The sequence below is a fragment of the Bombyx mori genome, chromosome 12, assembly GCF_030269925.1.
Source record: "Bombyx mori chromosome 12, ASM3026992v2".
NCBI classification, from domain to species: domain Eukaryota; kingdom Metazoa; phylum Arthropoda; class Insecta; order Lepidoptera; family Bombycidae; genus Bombyx; species Bombyx mori.
In genome coordinates this window covers 6,294,187-6,312,520 of record NC_085118.1, presented here as the reverse complement: position 1 = coordinate 6,312,520, position 18,334 = coordinate 6,294,187, and the positions used below count along the sequence as shown (strand labels likewise).

The window sequence follows — 18,334 nt, the reverse complement described above, 5'->3', positions numbered from 1 at the left end:
CAACCATGAATGAAGTGTACCACAATAAGTTCGCAAGTTACCGAATGACCGTGGTTTGTTGCAAAACATCCAGTTTTATTTTCTTCATACCTCGAATAGAACTTAAAATTAATATTTTTATAATAAGGAACTTCGTTCCTATTGGGGATCCCACGACACCACACATCTTTTCTTCAAGCTAGGTATATAGAATTTTAGCTATGACCATCTTCAATAATATTCGTACACAATATACAAAAGACGCATCCTGCAACCCTTCAGATAAGGACAATATCTATCGGAGTGTTTAAGGTGTCCTTTTAAGCTAATATTTCTACTATCAAAAAAGCCACGGATTGCTTTCACTTTTCTATTTCTATGTTCCACTGTAACTATTATACCTTTGCAAATACCCAACCCAAACCTCACTTCAAATTTACCAATAGAAATATACAAATAAAATTTTAGTATATGTCTCATTGAGTTCTCAGACAAAATCGAATGAAGTTTCTGGAAATATCTTACCTTTTTTTTATTGCTTAGATGGGTGGACGAGCTCACAGCCCACCTGGTGTTAAGGGGTTACTGGAGCCCATATACATCTACAACTTATGCGCCACCTACCTTAAGATATAAGTTGTAAAGTCTCAAGTATGGTTACATCGTAGCATCCGTTTCGGTTTCGGAAACGGATTACTGCATCACAGTGGGAATAGGCAGGGTGGTGGTACCTACCCGTGCGGACTCATAAGAGGTCCTAACACCAGTTTGGAGAAATATACGACAAAGGGAAGATCTTCCACCGAGCGGATGATATTGCTCGGTAGACCGACGGTCCGAATGTTATTGTTCGGAACTTGTATATATGCGCTTTATCTTGAAAATGTAAGCGAGATTCAGGCATCTGTCAATTATCTTGCGTTGTATGATGGCTACCCGCCATACCAGTAATTACGCAAATTATAATTTTGCGGGTTTGATTTTTATTACACGATGTTATTCTTTCACCGTGGAGGTCAATCGTGAACATTTGATAAGTACCTACCTACGTATTTCATTAGAAAATTTGGTAACCGCCTGGGGGACTCGAACACCGGTGCATCGCTAGATACTAGACTTGCGCAAAACATCACTTCCCAATGTAATGTGATATGACATCACTTTTACAGATAGGTGATATTACTCGAAAACATTACACATCACTCATAACATTACTCGGTGCGTTCAAAGTGATGTGTATAAACACATCACTTAGGTAATGATTCGGGTGTATAGATACAATGTATTCGTCGTCACAGTATCTATTGAACGCACCGAGTAATGTTAAGAGTGATGTGTAATGTTTTCATCAATCATTACCTAAGTGATGTGTTTATACACATCACTTAGGTAATGATTGATGAAAACATAATGATTCGGGTGTGTCATTACAGTAGTGTATTACAATACAAAGTATGAACTTTGTATTGTAATACACTGTTATATTACTTGACAGATTGACTTACTTAATAATATAATAATTTTATTTTTTACTTAATATAATTTATTGTGGGATGAACGGATTTCATATGGCGACTTAGACTGCAAATTGAGCTCGACAATAATGTTAATATACGAGAGCAGTAGATGCATTGTTTCGGCGCGATATCCTCAAAGTGCATCCAAGGAGGACTGTACTTTCATTTAGACGCCGTTATTTCTTTCACTTATTAAACACGCATTAAAACAAATAATAAAACTATCTTCAAACAAGTGCTTAAGTAATTCAAATCAAACACAAAAATTAATATGAAATATTACTAAACAATTACGAGCGACTAGCGATTTTACAAAAGTTGCGAATAAAAAATTAAGTAAGTACTTGCGGGGAGCTACCGGCTGGCCGCATGAAAAATATAAACACAAATACCTATATTAAAATTCAGACGTACCATAGGTATAAAAATGTACCTAGCGGCCAGGACATACGGTTCAAAATCACTAGGAATAATTCCGTGTCGCTTGCTCATTTATTTTGCGTCGATCGGTCTGTCTCGCTCGCTCGGTTCCGTTCGTGTATTAAGCAACATTACACGACAAAGAAAGAAACATGTTGGGTGATAGTGTGATGTTTGTTTCCTTCGCGTAATGTGTGATGTTGCATTACATCGTAGAGTAATATTACCCGAGTAATATCACTCGCATTACTTACACATGTCTACTAGATACGAATGCACTGGAAGTCTTATCCTTTATGCCACGACGACTTAACATTTTACTTACTTTTCACTTTAACTTATTACTTTATATTTTTTTTACTTATTCCGAATACTTCGTCTTTTGGAATGGGCTGTATATTGCATTTTCCCTTTATTTGTTAAAGAGAAGAAAAAAAGTTACAAAACAAAAACAAACTTTTAGGTTATGTATTCAAACTATAATTTAAGCAAAATAATTTTATTTAAGAAAGCAAATTATAAAGTTAAAAATGTCGGTTGTAGTAATTGCCATAGCCACTGATAGTGGTGTACCAATATTTTCTAGGAAACGAGGCAACAGTGACACTGTAAGTTATACAAAAAAAGGCAAAATAAAAGTTTAGTTTAATAGCTACTCAAATAATATTCTCGCATGTATATTATAATATTTACATTACAATTTAAAAGGTATACTTATAAAATGTTTAAAATCTTATACAATAATGTTTAAGGTACAATTTTCAACAATAGCATCATTACATGGTATTAACATGTTTACTAAATGCCACAATTTAACAATGTTGAATACGCTTGTTGATAATGGCAAAATATTATGGAAGGAGTACTGTAAGAGGTAAAATATATTTAAAATAAATAAAAAACTTTAAGGCAACTGGAAATCATATGATTGCTTTTCTATAGGTATATCAAACTTGGCCGAAAATTCTAGAATTTACTTAAGACTTACTTTAACTGAAAATTCTAGAATTTTCAGTTAAAGTAACATTTATACCAATTATCTTTCAGCGTCACACTTATCGGCATAGCAACTGGTGGCTTAGAATGCGATTTAGAACTTCTCTTGGCATCTATACATGATGTCATGATATTTTGCATTGGAAAGAAGGAACTAGAAACATTAAAAAATGTTGATCAAACCAAAAGAGATTTAAGACAGTGCTATCCTTTAATAGATTATTTGTTGGAATCCCTAGATCCGAATGCAATTTCAAGTCCATTACCAACTTTAGTACTTGATCTTGTACAGAGCTTTTTGTGTCCACAAGCTCAACAATTGCAGGTAATGAATTTTCTAGAATTATAAATTAGAGACTATAAATTAAAACAAATTTAAGTCTGTCCCTTATTTATATATAATTTCCTATACATAGTAAAACAAATAAAAAAAAGACATGGCATAAATTTGCAAAAAAAAATCATAGCATACAATTGCATACTTACTATTTGATAACTCCAAAAGTCCTATACACTGCAATTTACAGTATTATACACACACAAATATTATAAAGATGATTTAGAATAAAGCCTAGTCCTTAACAAGTAAAGTTTAGTGATTATAATATAATACCAATAAATAATAGTTTAAAAAAACTAACAAAATACGCTTTTATAGAAAATCCAACTAAAAAATAGAAAATTAATTTTAATAAATTTGAATTGAAAATAGTGTAAGAAAAAATGATTTTATTGTAAAAAAGCGTGGAATCCCCTTCTGGGATACCAAGTATGTCATTAAACCATATGAAAAACAATTATATTACAGCAAGCACTAGACAACTATGCGGAAAGTGTAACTGGGAGATGGGCATGCCTTAGTATACATGGACATCTAGTAGCCACAAGCTCCGATTTTGATGAGCTGAACCCAAGAGAAGCACGACTTATGCTGTTACTGGCTGCTTCACAAGATGGTGCACCCCTGCGCGAAACACCTGTATATTTACCTCACATGAGCCCAAATGTTAGTAAAAATTAAAATAAGTATATCCTTACAATTAATTAAATCTTTGAAATTTTAGTTCAATATATTCAGTGCTGGAATTCGATTCCTCTTTAGGTGTTATTTTGATACTGGTCAATAATGGTTGAGGGCGTTATCGAAAGTGAAATAATTAAATAACACAACTGGTTAATCGGAGTGTTTATTCGCGACTGAACTTAAAAAGTATAAAACAAGGGAGCTTGCAGGCGCAGCAACATGTTATGACTACGGACAATTTTGCTTACATAACAAACTGTGTCCCTACAGTCTACACCTCTTAATGTCAGGACGATTACTTACTGATCTTCTAGCTTTCAAAATAAGGGTTGAACTTTTTCTGAATGAAATTGCATCTAATAATTAGAACAGCAAACTAATGTTTGCATGCAAATTTCTGTGCCATATAACATATAAACACAGTAAGACAGCGCTTCACACGGAGTATACGTTTCATCAAAGTACAGCCTAATATGAAGCAGCGTTATACATAGTTATCTCATCATGTAAATAAGGGGGCTAAGGGAAGATGGGTAGAAATTTTTTGAGGTAATTTATTATTAACATAGAAACATAAACGAATATAAATGTACAAATATAAAATTCTAAATAACTATGTTATAATTCAAATTTTCTGCCTTAAAAATTGTTTGTCAAGCTACAAATTAAGTGCAACACCAATTTGAGATTAACATTCACCATTGTCTAATCTTCCAATCACTTGCATTACATAATATTCGAAACAGCGTTCAGCGGGGCCTTATTGCATATTTTTTCATGTCCGATAGATGTGTAATACCTATATTAGTTATAAATACAGAAATATGTATTAATTATGCTTGATATTATAATATGTGTAATGTTGTATAACTTGTATATTATGTGTATGTATACTGTGTATGTTTTGTATGTGTTTAGTAAATGCTAATTTCTCGATAAAGCAATACACCAACCATAGGACTCTATATCACCTCTGAATGGCAGAGAATGCCTCGGGTATTACGTCCGTCATTGTACTAGTTGAATAAAAACAATACATTAATGTTCGTAAACTAGCCTATTTTCCAAATAACGAATGAACATCTTTCGCTAATTTATCCCAACTCGCAGCGTGTTTATTTATTTATTGCCCTTGTAGGCAGACGAGCGCACGGCCCACCTGATGGTGAGTGGTTACCGTCGCCCATGGACTTCAGCAATGCTAAGGGCAGATCCAAGCCGCTGCCTACCGGCGTAACTTGTCCCCCTCATAGGTTTCAATAATTTTTTTCTCTACCCAATCGTTGACAGCCTAAGGGGCTATTCCAAGTTCACGCGGACCGGTAGGTGAGCTCACGGGCTCAACCTAAGATAATTGCTAACACTAGCAAGAGCAGTGCTACGCTGAATCTACTGCCGGATCGGAATCGCAACCTACTGAGAAAATCTGGTGAGAAACTCAGTGGGTTGTGTCTATGGGCCTTAGTCGCACGTCAAACTCTTGGTCGGAGTTGATGAGTTCGACGAGGACGATGACCAGTGCTTGAGCTTAAAAACACCAAAATCCGGGGGATCCGACAAGACAAGAGCGAAGGCGATTTTGCTTTGCCCCGTCGCCTGGGTAGGATATGTAGTAAGCACCATAGTTGAATTACTTGTTAAGGGGCTTATCCTTCCGGGCTTAGTTGTAGTGTCCCCTTAGACTACCGGCGAATATATAGGAGAAAAAAGGACTTATCCTTTCGCCCATAACAACCTCAAAATCTCGGTTTTCAGGTCGCATTCAGAGCGGTGACGTGCAAGCTCTTATCAGACGTTTATATACTAGTTGTGTGTGGAGCTACTCCGCCTCTATCGCAAATCGATGAAATAGTTTTGCTTTGTTGGGAAGGATACGCTCAAGTAATAAAAGAAGCCAAACTAATACATCCCAGGAATTTTCCAATGAGTATAACATTTGAACCATGTGTTTTAGCGTAAGTATTTTGCCTCTGTTTTTTTTTTAATTGCCATTGATAGAGTAAATCTTAATAAAAAATATTAGCCGTACATTTCATTAGCCATTAATTTATATTTTAAATTATTGGCTTGATAATTCATGTATATGTTTAGTTTATTGTAATTATTTTTTATAATGGTTATGAATGTGAAAGTGTGTTTATTTGTGCGTTTATTAATCCTTCTTTCATGTCGAATCGAAGCACCGGATTGAGATGATTTTTTAAAAGTGATCTTCATAGGTCAGAGGAGTAATGTCGGATGTACACGCTCGTCTCGTTGTCTCGTGTGCCTTCCGTCCGCTCTCGTCGCGTAGAGGCTCGACACCAGACCGCATAATGTACACATTCGTTGTATCAATTGAACTTCGGATGCCTATTGCGATACACTTAGAAGAAACTGACGTAGTTGGCGGACAACTAAACGAGCGAGTGTGTGCAGGCGCGCTCTCGTTTTCATCGCGAGACTCCCCAAGACCCTTTGAGTCGACCGCAAGAACCAACACGCTTCCGAGAGCGAACGAGAGCCACGAGTCGAGAAGAGGGGCCATGTACACACTCGTCCTTGGCCTGCCTCGTGGTGTCTCGACAAGCGTGTACAGCCGACGTAACATAGAGTCTATATATATGTCATAGACTATATTTTTTTTCTTTTTTATTAACTTATTTAATAAGAAATATTCTTGAAACCGATCATGTCCGAGAGTTTCCGCGACCACACCGACCTTCTGTATTCGTTTTTGTTCTCCGATGTATAATTTTCCATAAATAAAACCTATGTAGTTTTGAAATAATGCGATTGTCATAATCTTCATTATCATTAGTTCTTTAATACACTAACAATGAAAAACTCCTTAAATACATTTAAAATGAAAAACTATTTCACATATTTATATTTGTAGTATTCTAGTCATAAACATACCGAAGCGCAGGTGTGTATTTTCGAGACATTTGCACCCGACACAAAAAGGACGCGGCATGTCCGGGTCACACAGATTGGACATACTAAGAACATTTTACATAACTACAGCCAGAGATTTAGCTCCAGAATTGCGTATAGATGACCAAGAGAGAGGTATTTTTTTAATCTTCCAATTCATTATTATTTAAGGTATCACAGAGAGAGAGCAATCATTGAATTTTACTGAATACAATTAGCAGTTGCTATATATTTCAAATACTGTAATTCACTGTCACAAGCATATTTGTCCGCGTTATCGGAATTATGAACATTTCAGTTTTGTAATTTGGCCACTGTATCCTAAATTAGGTTTGTTTTATTTTCAGATTATTTGGCTGGTTTAACTGAAACATATTGGTGTTCAGAATATCATAAATGTCACGCTCAGAGAATGAGAAATCTGTTGTGTTGTGTTCTTTACACGTCTACCGTCCACAATCACACAATGAGGTATTTTTATATTAATAATACAATTGCCAGTTTAACACATAATAAAACATTTAAACAAACTTCCTTTGTGTGTTCAGTATCGAGCTAATTTTCAATTTTTATGTAACTGTTTGTTTAATTATTATTTTTTAGTACTTCCATGGGTGGACGAGCTCACAGCCCACCTGGTGTTTCGTGGTTACTGGAGCCCATAGACATCTACAACGTAAATGCGCCACCCATCTTGAGATATAAGTTCTAAGGTCTCAAGAATAGTTACAACGGCTGCCCCACCCTTCAAACCGAAACGCACTACTGCTTCACGGCAGAAATAGGTAGGGTGGTGGTACCTACCCGCGCGGACTTACAAGAGGTCCTACCACCAGTAAAATTTAAAAGGTTTTATAGAAAAGATGAGTTAAATTTAATTTTCTCTTACAAGTCGTCGTGGCCTAAAGGATAAGATGTCCGGTGTACTGGTGTCGAGTGATGCGACTGTACCGGTGTTCAAATACCGCAAAGAGATACAAATTTTTTCTAAGAAAGTACTTTAACACATGTTCACTAACGACTCCCAAGATGAAAGCATAACACTGTGTAATAAAAATCAAACTGGTAAAATTAGAAATATACATAATTGATTATAAATGATCCACGTATAAGTTACACAATACAATTGAGACTACGACATCATGTATCAAGGTAGATGCCAGAATTCTCAGTATTATTAATATCTATGGGCTCCAATAAGCGTTCAACAAGGAAGCCACTACCTGGTTAAACGATGTACACCATAAAAATAAAATGAAAATTTAATTAGCACATCATATTTTTCTAGATCGATCACAAATCAAATATTGCAAGATTTAAGTTCAAACAAAGAAATATATTGGTGATACCAATGGAGCATTGCATAGAAGTGGTGATGTTATGCGTTGTTATAAATGTTTTAACTGCATATTTACATCCCTAAATCTGCCAATGGCCTGAATGGTTTGGATGGAAGGCGGATGACACGAAACAAGAAGACAAGAGGTTACTAATTTGAAGTGTAGAATTAAAAAAAAAATTGAAATAATATAACATAGGCTTTGCATATTGGGTAGCTAAAATAGTCAACTGAAGGTCAAAGAAATGGACTCCCAAAGTGTTAATTACTAAAGTTTTTTTCAATTGTAACTCAAACTTTCTCCTACCTAATTACCAATTGCCTCGAAGGGCTATTCTGGTCACCTATCCACCATCCTATCACCAGACTGGTGCCAGGATGGTGGAAGCTCAGCCTGAGAGACTATGCTAACATCTGCCTTAGCAAGGCCAGTGCTTCGCTAAATCTACCACCAGATGGAAATTGCGACCCACTGAGAAGATTATGAGAAACTGTGTCTATGGGACTCAAGCTGTCATTATATTTCATTTGTATGTAAGCTTATTTCTCAAGACCTGTAATTGGCTCTATGTTATACTGATAGTTTTTTTTATATTTTATGATCATTTAATGCAAGTTAATAAACACGAATTATAATATTTTGCTTCCTCGATCTATCACCACACCTCAACATCCCGAGTAGTATTATTTCCTTTGAGCACTTTAGCTTCATTAAATAATACATTCTTCAATGCAGATTCATTAAGTCATTAAAGAATGAAGCTGCAGTCCCCAAATAAATACTTAAATGTGTAATCAAGGACAATAATATGTAATAAAAAATTAAGCCACAATGGATTTTATTTCGTTTAAAATTTCCTACATTATCACAATTTGATTTTGATTATACCGCTACTTATTTACGTTATTAATCAACATGATTTAGTTACCGCAGATGTAACAACGACTTGTTTATTGCTTACAAAAAGTACAAAAGTTTATAAGAAGCATATCGGTAATTGCTCTAGAATATCACCTAACTATTGTAATATTTTTTTGTGTTTTTCGATTGCTATAATCAAACTTAGTCAAAACAGATGCCCAATAGGTAGACATATAATCCAGAAAAATTAAATAAATGTTACCATTATTTGACATTCGTAACAAAATTGGTTGACTGTTAACAATGATTATAAATTATTACATTATTTTATACATGCTTACCATATAAATATTATCGGCAAGTCGTCCACATTAAACTAATCATTTAAAACTACTAATACTAAAAATGACACGAAACACAAGAAAGAAAAAGAAACGAAGCTAGATTGAAACAAAAAAAAAATATAGGCGGGAGTACATCTTGAATAATTGTCCTTTTTAATTGATTTACATAATATAAAATTATTATAGTCAACGATTGTAATGAATGATATTTATCCAAAACACCTTTTATTTTAAAAACGAAATGTGATGAATTCTATATTATAAAATAATAATTTAAAAAAATTACTTAAAATTTACTAACATTCTGCACTGGGGTTGTTTAATTTTACATTTCAGTTGTTGTATTAAATCGAATATCTTAAGTGAAGGTCCAACTTTCATTTCTAATAGTTCTATGATTTCATCTTTAGACAGCTGCAGTAGCATCGGACCTGTTATATTGCAAAAATTAACGCAGTACGTCTGACAGTCGTTTACCGTCAGAAATTTCGCAACATCAGCCGCGGTCCAGTTTTCAGGATCAACTGAATTTAATATATCTAAGGGCACTGTAGTGTTGACTAGTCTCGGTATCACTTTATCTGGATCCTCTTCTTCTTCTTTGCTCGACCCTTCTGAAGATTTGGAAGGGGATTCTTCAGGTATCGAAGGTTTCTCGTCCTGCATTGGAATGTCCTAAAAAAAAATCAGCGTTTAATGCAAATTACATTTCATTTCATTAATGTAGATAATGTGTCGTAAAACTGAGACTTAGAAGTCATGTCTCTAGGTGGGTGGCGGAATTTACGTTGTTAATGTCTATGGGCTCCAGTACCCACTTAACATTAGGTGGGCAGTTACAGTAATAATAATAATAAACTATTTTACATGACATATAATATATGGAAATATACGCGCCATATCAAATTTACAAAATAATGGAATAGCTACGATGCATCCTATAATCGTTTACTAAAGAACTAGCAAATACCAATAAGAATCCTTTTAATAGAAACAGCATCATTATGTAGCATATCTGTACAAATGTAAATTTTTATTTTTTATTTTTTTTTATTGCTTAGATGTGTGGACGAGCTCATAGCCCACCTGGTGTTAAGTGGTTACTGGAGCCCATAGACATCTACAACGTAAGTGCGCCACCCACCTTGAGATATAAGTCCTAAGGTCTCAGTATAGTTACAACGGCTGCGCCACCCTTCAAACCGAAACGCATACTGCTTCACGGCAGAAATAGGCAGGGTGGTGGTACCTACCCGCGCGGAGTCACAAGAGGTCCTACCACCAGTAAAAAGATATTCATAGAATATTTTATTAGTGTCCGGTACCATAGAATATTTTATTAGTGTACACTAACAACCACTTGGTGGTTGATACCGTAAGAAAAAGACCAAATGAATTCATTTCAAATGTGATTTTTTTTTATAGGCTCATTTTTTTTTATTTCAATAAACACGAATTGCTTTTAACTGTTTCAAATAAAATAATAACATTTTTGTATATACATATTATTATGCATTTTAAAATGCTTACCTCCATAAAATCATGCCTGGGCGAAATTGGAGATACATTAGGTTTCTCGGGTGTTTTTTCTTTTTGCTCTTGTTGTAATTCCATATTAACTTCACTAATCAATTGCTCGTCTTTTGGTACAACCGCTTCAGCGTCCATTGATACTTCAGAAACGCTGGTCTGCGGCGATAGACTCTTTGTTTCGCCGATGTCTGAGTTTTGGGAGCTCTCCTCTGTAGAATTCAGTGTGTGGGCGGCTACTTTAGTAACTGAAAGGTTATAAGTATTGTAAGTACATTATGTACATAAATGTGATATAAGGCCACTTCTATCTAAAGTAACTCTTCTCTGCTGCTATAGTTACGCTCTTACGAAAGTCTCAGACGTACTAAATTAACTATTACATTTAACACTGCGAAACAATCGATATTTCATCAGTATCCTGTATTTTTTTTATTATATAAGTAATATACTAAAACATATTTCAGTTTTGTATATTCTATAATTGTATGTTATATTTTGAAGTCGTCGTGGCCTAAGGGATAAGACGTCCGATGCATTCGTATCGAGCGCCGATGCAACGGTGTTCGAATCCCGCAGGCGGGTACCAATTTTTCTAACACGTACTTCACAAATGTTCACGATTGTCTTCCACGGTGTAGGAATAAATCGTGTAATAAAAATCAAACCCGCAAAATTATAATTTGCGTAATTACTGGTGGTAGGACCTCTTGTGAGTCCGCACGGGTAGGTACCACCACCCTGCCAATTTCTGCCGTGAAGCAGTAATGCGTTTCGGTTTGAAGGGCGGGGCAGCCGTTGTACTGTTACAAGGGAGACCTTGGAACTCATGTCTCAGGGTGGGTGGCGACATTTGCGTTGTAGATGTTTATGGGCTCCGGTAGCCTCTCAACACCAGGTGGGCCGTGAACTCGTCCACCCATCTAAGCAATAAAAAAAACGTTATGCGCTAAACCTTGTTCGATTTGACTAATGTTTTATTTTAATATTGTAGGTTTACAAACAGCGAATAAATAATCGCGGTAGACATCAAGGACATCGGATAATCTAGATTTAAGGGATGCCTAAATTTATATATCTCGGCTGCATTTTCATAATTTTATTTAAATTTCCAAAAGGATGAAATCGAAACCATCGTCCGGAGCATTCATTCATCATTCCATCATTCATTCATTCAAAGCTCTGCAAAGAACTATGATATTAGTAGTACATTAGTACGACTGACGACTCCCTCCCTCTATACACACCTTGTCTCCGTTTCTTCTTGGGCTGCCGAGGTTGGTTCTTCCTGGGCACCCGTGGCGGCGGCTGCAGGGGTCCCTCGAGCCGGTGTCCGATGGCGCGACACCATCCCACCGGGTACACGTCGGTGCTGTGCGCCCATAACCACTGATCATACTCCGAACCCCAACCGTCGAAGTGGACCTGAACGAACACAATAGCTGTAGTGGAGTATCTTTCCCCAAACCAAAACAGGAATAAGCTATTGGCCGTGAATATCGTGGGGACTGCTGATTAATAGTCTTTGCAGCGGGCACTTGGAAGGAAAAAATTGTAATAATATATAATGTATGTCTGATAGTTATGTGTTAGATTTTTCAATTACTAACATAGATTATAATACACTGGTAGTTAGGACCTCTTGTGAGTCCGCGAGAGTAGGTACCACCACCCCGCCTATTTCTGCCGTGAAGCAGTAATCCGTTTCGGTTTGAAGGGTGGGCAGCCGTTGTCACTATACTTGAGACATTAGAACTTATATCTCAAGGCGCACTTACGTCGTAGATGTCTATGGGCTCCAGTAACCACTTAACACTAGATGGGCTGTGAGCTCTTCCACCCATCCAAGCAATAAAAAAAAATTATAAGTAGATAATTCTTACTAACAAAATGTAATGTTTTTTTTTTTGTAAACAGAAATAAAGTATAAATAATAAAATACTTCGTTTTACTGAACTCAGGACATGTTTGGCGTGTGAACCTTTTGAATTTCCCGATAAAGTGAGTACCGGAATCTATAGACAACAAGGCGCATTGTTACAAAAATAGTCAGGGTGATGATGCCTTTCTGTTCGGACTCACCACATCACTTATCACCAGTATACCATTTTTGGGAACGGAACCCTCATACCCAGTACAGTGTGAGCTTTGTTACCTTCAGTAAGTCCGCGACAACTCTAGCGATCGTCGCGACACAAACGAGCCTCGGGTCCATAAGATCGGCACATTCTAGTCGCATTCCAGCGACGAAGCCGTGCGAAACGACGTGACCTCTAGCACTGAACAGGGATCGGTCCGCCGCGATGCTTCCGGTCATAGCCAAGTAATCTTCCCATTGAAATTCCTCAGGCAAAAATCTAAAAATTACACAAACAATTCGAATTTGTTTATACAATTTTTTTAAGTTTTTTTTTTAAGAACTTTAAACTAGAGCATTGGAAAATATTCTAAGCAACTGAGTATTTTAATTACTTGACTGAATTGAACAGAACACCATATAAAAGGTTTGGGCGTGGCAGAAATACAGTATCTGGCTGAGCCCATGCTCGCCCACCAGTCCTGGTGAAAATGGAAAGACCTTCGGGCCATCCTTCAATCCTCCAACAGTATACATATGATTAGGTACTATGTTTTAGTTTTATAAAAAAATTGTCGACTTTATTAAATCACGATTTGGATTAACATTTAGTACATAAAAAAAAAACATAAATTTCGCATTTGATGTTAGAATTCTTAAAAAGCAATAGATCTATATGAAAAGTTGATAAGCTATAAAACTATACTCACCCTGCAGGTGGAACCAATGGAATGCTGTTTGCCATAGCGAACCCCACCGGAAAAATACAGGGCGATCTCTGGTGGTAGCAAAACCAGTCAGCGCCATTTGCATCAGCCGGATAGCAATCTATTCTTATCATCATATAACCCTCATTCAATATCTGCATGACTGTAGCAGCACATACTGCTGACAAATTCAAAGGGTCTATGGCTTCGATTTTCATACCCTCCATAAACAATGGTGGTTCATTAGAAGGATATTTGTAGAACATGTCATTTGTACTGTCGTTTGAAAATAAGCGACCGGTTGCAACTCGTTCACAGTAATTTTGAGGGGCATCTAACGGATGTCCGATCCGGAACGCCCAGCCCACTGGATGTATAAGAGGTGAATCTTCATGGCACCAAAAACCATTGTCCTCCGGAGAGCTGTCATAATATTTGACGTGCAATCTTTTGCCGACTATTTCACATACTGTAGCAACCTAAAAATGTATACTGTGTAGATAAAAAAATTAAAAAGTGCCAATGAACTCACGACGCCTTTATTGGTAAGGGATTACCTCAAAAGCACCACAAAGTGAATGCCACCACCAATTTTAAAGATAACAATCGGTCTTAATAATTAATACAATTAAAAAGAGCTCACAGCCCACCTGGTGTTAAGTGGTTACTGGAGCCCATAGACATCTACAACGTAAATGCGCCACCCACCTTGAGATATAAGTTCTAAGGTCTCTCAGTATAGTTACATCAGCTGCCCCAATCTTCAAACCAAAACGCATTACTGCTTCATGGCAGAAATATGCAGGGTGGTGGTATCTACACGTGTGGACTCACAAGAGGTCCTACCACTAGTAATTACGCAAATTATAATTTTGCGGGTTTGATTTACTTGTCGATATTCTAAAATTATTTGTAAAGTAGAGCATACCTTAACTTGTGAGATTCGATTTTTATCAACAACTTCCATTAATGATCCAATAGAAAACCGAGAAACAAGACTGTCGTTCAGTTTACTATAAAAATTTGCCGGTAGTGTACGTGCACCCGTTAGTTGTTTGACAAGAAACCTGCAAAATACATAATTGACCTAGTATCCAATAATCATTGTTAAACAATCCCAAAGGAATGATGAATTGAAATATTTAATATTGACAGGTAATTGTAGGTCTAGTTATATTTAGTGTTCATTTCTCAATTAAAATAATAGTTTACAGAGGAATGGCGATATCTTGTGAAGCACACCATCACCCAAACTAATGACCATAACCACTCTGCCAAGAGTGCAAATAACTGAGAAGAAAATTGAAATTAATTTACTTTGATATTAATTACCCAGTGTATATTTTTACTTATTACATTCAATTAACAGCATGGACACTTAACTTCACAATTATTTGTAAATTCCTTCACTAAAAATATAATTATTTGAATAATTATTCTGTAGCACAGAATAGACAATCTTTGAAGAAGAAAAAAATTGCTCAACGAAATTTTTAAGATAGACTTGCTTAATATATACAAGTTTCCAAAAAATTATACTCACAATTTTCAAACAACTTCTATACTTTATACACATGTCAGGGTATCTTATTAAATAGCATAGTTGTTTTATCTTCAAATATAACTCCCAAAGTGGGCTGTTCAATCTTTTTTTTGTTAGGTCGCGGACCGAAACTCCTACGGGGTTCACGCACCTAGGTGGCGCGAGGAATATGTGGGTAACTAAGTGGTCGAAGATGTTAAAGGCTCACCTACTCCCCTGAGGTCACCCCTGAAGCCCAATCCCCGCTCAAGATTAAGTTCGAACAAGGTAAAGGGATTCTGAGGTCAACACTACAACCAGACGTGCAGCTCTCCCCAAGGACAGCCAGCTGAAGAAACGGCGAGGCGATAGTCGACAACTCGTCTCCCGTCTCAGTACGGTAGCCCTAGGCGATGACACTGATGTGTCGGAATATTGAGCTAATACTACCCACTGAGGCTATTCCCCCTAACGTTCTGAAACTACTACTACTTCTCAATAATCCACATTAAGTAGTAGTGTACATACCTACTTTTCCTATTTAACTCTATTCCTACTACTACTACTACTTCCTAAATTCTATTTTGTAACAGGATAGTGTTCTAGGATACAGTGCAACCTTATTATAACAAACCTCAGTTCACCGAATTACTTGATATAACAAATATTTACGTGTTCTCTTCAGATTTGTGATATCGAGGTTGCACTGTATTATAACTGAGATTTCAACCTACAAATGAGCTGAAATGCAACAGGCCCCGATAACCTATTTACACCAAATACTCAACTTGATAAAAAATATACTATTTTATATGGTTTTTAAAAACATACTTCTTCCAGTCAGTATATTTATCTTCTATAGTTCGTGGTGGTATGAGTGGTTTGCCTCGTGTAGCACACCAGCCAACTGGATGAACTTCTGAACAGCACAGATTCACCCAAAAATCTTTGGAGTCATCACTCCCAAATCCTTCATATCTCAGAAGTCCCATGTAGCCTTTCACCTATGTAATTCAGATAATTGAATTCATTTAATTTCTCCATTTTGTTGTGACTCAACTCAGAGATGTATTTTTAATAATATCTTCTTAAGCAATCTAAATTATATATACTCATCTCTCATCTATAGTGATGAAAATATGGAGCCAGTATAGTTTTTACTCTGAAGATATAGATTGTCAGAGTAAAAATTATACAGTAAACATAAAACAGCACACTTAGTTACAACTGAAACTTTTAAATTTTGAAGCTCATTTTCTGTTTAATCTTAGTAGTTTATGCTTGTTTTTTTTTATCACAATGCAGTCCTACTCACAACATTTTTAAATCACAATAAATAATACTTGGATTATAAGATTTCAAGCTTTTACATTGAAGCCAGTATAATTTTTCTTATAATATAATAAAAATATTTCTATTTATTTAAAAAAATAGCATTTATTTTCTTAAAATACCACTATAATTAATGCACTTACTTTTAAAACTGTAGCTACCCAAAAGTAATCACTAAGTTTTTCAGAATAATTATCACAGTCTGTATTCTTCACTTCAACCTTCATGCCCTCAAATGTGTTATCCCACATTTCATGAAGAGGTGCATGTTTGAAAAGACTCACTGGTGCAGCAAGGAAATCGCAACCAAATAACTCATCTTTCCATTCATAACTGTTCGCAACTGAAGCTGCCGATTGTTTAATGGGACCTGCCTGCATAAATCAGACAATAGTACAATTAAGTAATTAAAGATTATAATATAAATTAAAAAGTAAATATAATAATAATAAAGTCAGAGTAATAAAAACAAATGTTTCAATATTTTTTAGTCCAAATTAAAATTACGAGTTAATTCTAAAATGATAAGTTATGGTGATTTTAAATGAATACCTGTAAATCACTCAAAGTGGCATGCCATTGCTGGAGTTGGGGTAAAGGCTCCAGTGGAATCATCCCTGCCATGTGATCTGTACCCTCCATTAGTTTGAATCTCCAATTAATGTGTTTTCGTCTCGAAAAACTAGCGTTGCAACGAAGTGAACAAAATTTATTATTCCTTGGATAGAACTGCCCTCGGCGTCCAACACGACCACACAATTCGCATATTGCTAAAATCGTCACATTCACATGAACTTGAAAACCGAAAGTTGTAAATAAAATTGATTTTATGTGATCAGTGCAAAATACAAAACACCGCACGACATTATACCACGGTACTCACCGAAACTATCCTTCTCTAAAGGAATTATAGATGTATCATCAAAAATATTTTCATCTATCGTACTATAACAATTATCATCATGTTCCAAACTATTATTTGCCATACTTCATGTAAAATAAAGAAAAAAAAACGCTTTTACAATAAACACATCTTTGGACATATCTGTGTTGAGTAAAATACCTTTAATAAAATGATGTTACATTGTTGTCAGATTGCCTGTTAGTCTGTTTACAAATTTACAAACTTCCATCAAATTTTTCATTGTTGCTCTGAAAGGGCCCTGGGTTCTAGCCTTTTAAGCTCCACTTTTCATATTGTGGTCAAATAAAACGAACGTTGATTATTATGGAATTGACTGAGGAAGAAAATGAAATGTTACTAAATGAGTAAAATATATCAGTTATATATATTTTGTGACGAATTGTTGCACTTGGTATTGTCCACTGTCCAGCATTAAAATTTGGCCAAATAGCACTTTAACATCACTTGAGTATTACATTATAATAAAGTTATTAATTGATAAAACGCTGATATAGCCTTTCAAGGCTATAAGCTTAAGTAGGAAAAATATTGATAAAATTACTTATCTCTATATATAAGAATGCATTGAATTATTTGTAGAAGTCCAGGGAAGGCTTAAAAGGTTAGATAGCTATGAAAATGATGGGAATTAAATAAAAATAACAATTTTGTTTTTCCTTTGATGTGTTCCCCGTCGGACGGATTCCCTTTGTTTGATTTAAGTTTTTTTTTTTTAAGTTTATTTTATACAAAAGTTTAGATCTTTTATTTATAGATTGAGGCACTACGAAGTCTGAAAGTTAGAAGAAAAAAATAAAAAAGCAGATTCGCAAATACCTCTAATTTTTTACTATCTATAACTACC

At 35.6% G+C, this 18,334-nt stretch overlaps 2 protein-coding genes across 3 annotated transcripts; one reads left to right on the top strand and one right to left on the bottom strand.

The window, feature by feature from the left end:
* Nucleotides 1-1,387: 1,387 nt before the first annotated feature.
* On the top strand, nucleotides 1,388-9,024 carry LOC101739549 (protein fuzzy homolog). 2 transcript variants are annotated; one of them, XR_009974461.1, is made up of 9 exons: nucleotides 1,388-2,524; nucleotides 2,669-2,790; nucleotides 2,964-3,237; nucleotides 3,721-3,918; nucleotides 5,692-5,891; nucleotides 6,815-6,987; nucleotides 7,200-7,323; nucleotides 8,141-8,337; nucleotides 8,928-9,024. XR_009974461.1 is itself a non-coding variant. In XM_004929410.5 (8 exons), exons 1-8 carry the CDS (start codon nucleotides 2,447-2,449, stop codon nucleotides 8,196-8,198), a joined length of 1,227 nt encoding a protein of 408 aa, XP_004929467.1. In that variant the 5' UTR covers nucleotides 1,388-2,446; the 3' UTR covers nucleotides 8,199-9,024. The 2 variants fall into 2 exon arrangements, 1 of the variants encoding a protein (XP_004929467.1); XM_004929410.5 differs by having other exon boundaries at nucleotides 8,141-9,024.
* LOC100862747 (polycomb protein Sfmbt) lies at nucleotides 9,014-17,977 on the bottom strand. Its single transcript, XM_004929411.4, has 10 exons — nucleotides 17,449-17,977; nucleotides 17,118-17,335; nucleotides 16,709-16,939; nucleotides 16,065-16,237; nucleotides 14,640-14,778; nucleotides 13,715-14,190; nucleotides 13,083-13,284; nucleotides 12,175-12,352; nucleotides 10,928-11,175; nucleotides 9,014-10,072 (listed from the first exon to the last, which is right to left on the bottom strand). The coding sequence occupies exons 1-10, from the start codon at nucleotides 17,549-17,551 to the stop codon at nucleotides 9,680-9,682; spliced, it is 2,361 nt and encodes a 786-aa protein (XP_004929468.1). The 5' UTR covers nucleotides 17,552-17,977; the 3' UTR covers nucleotides 9,014-9,679.
* Between the last annotated feature and the right edge of the window lie 357 nt (nucleotides 17,978-18,334).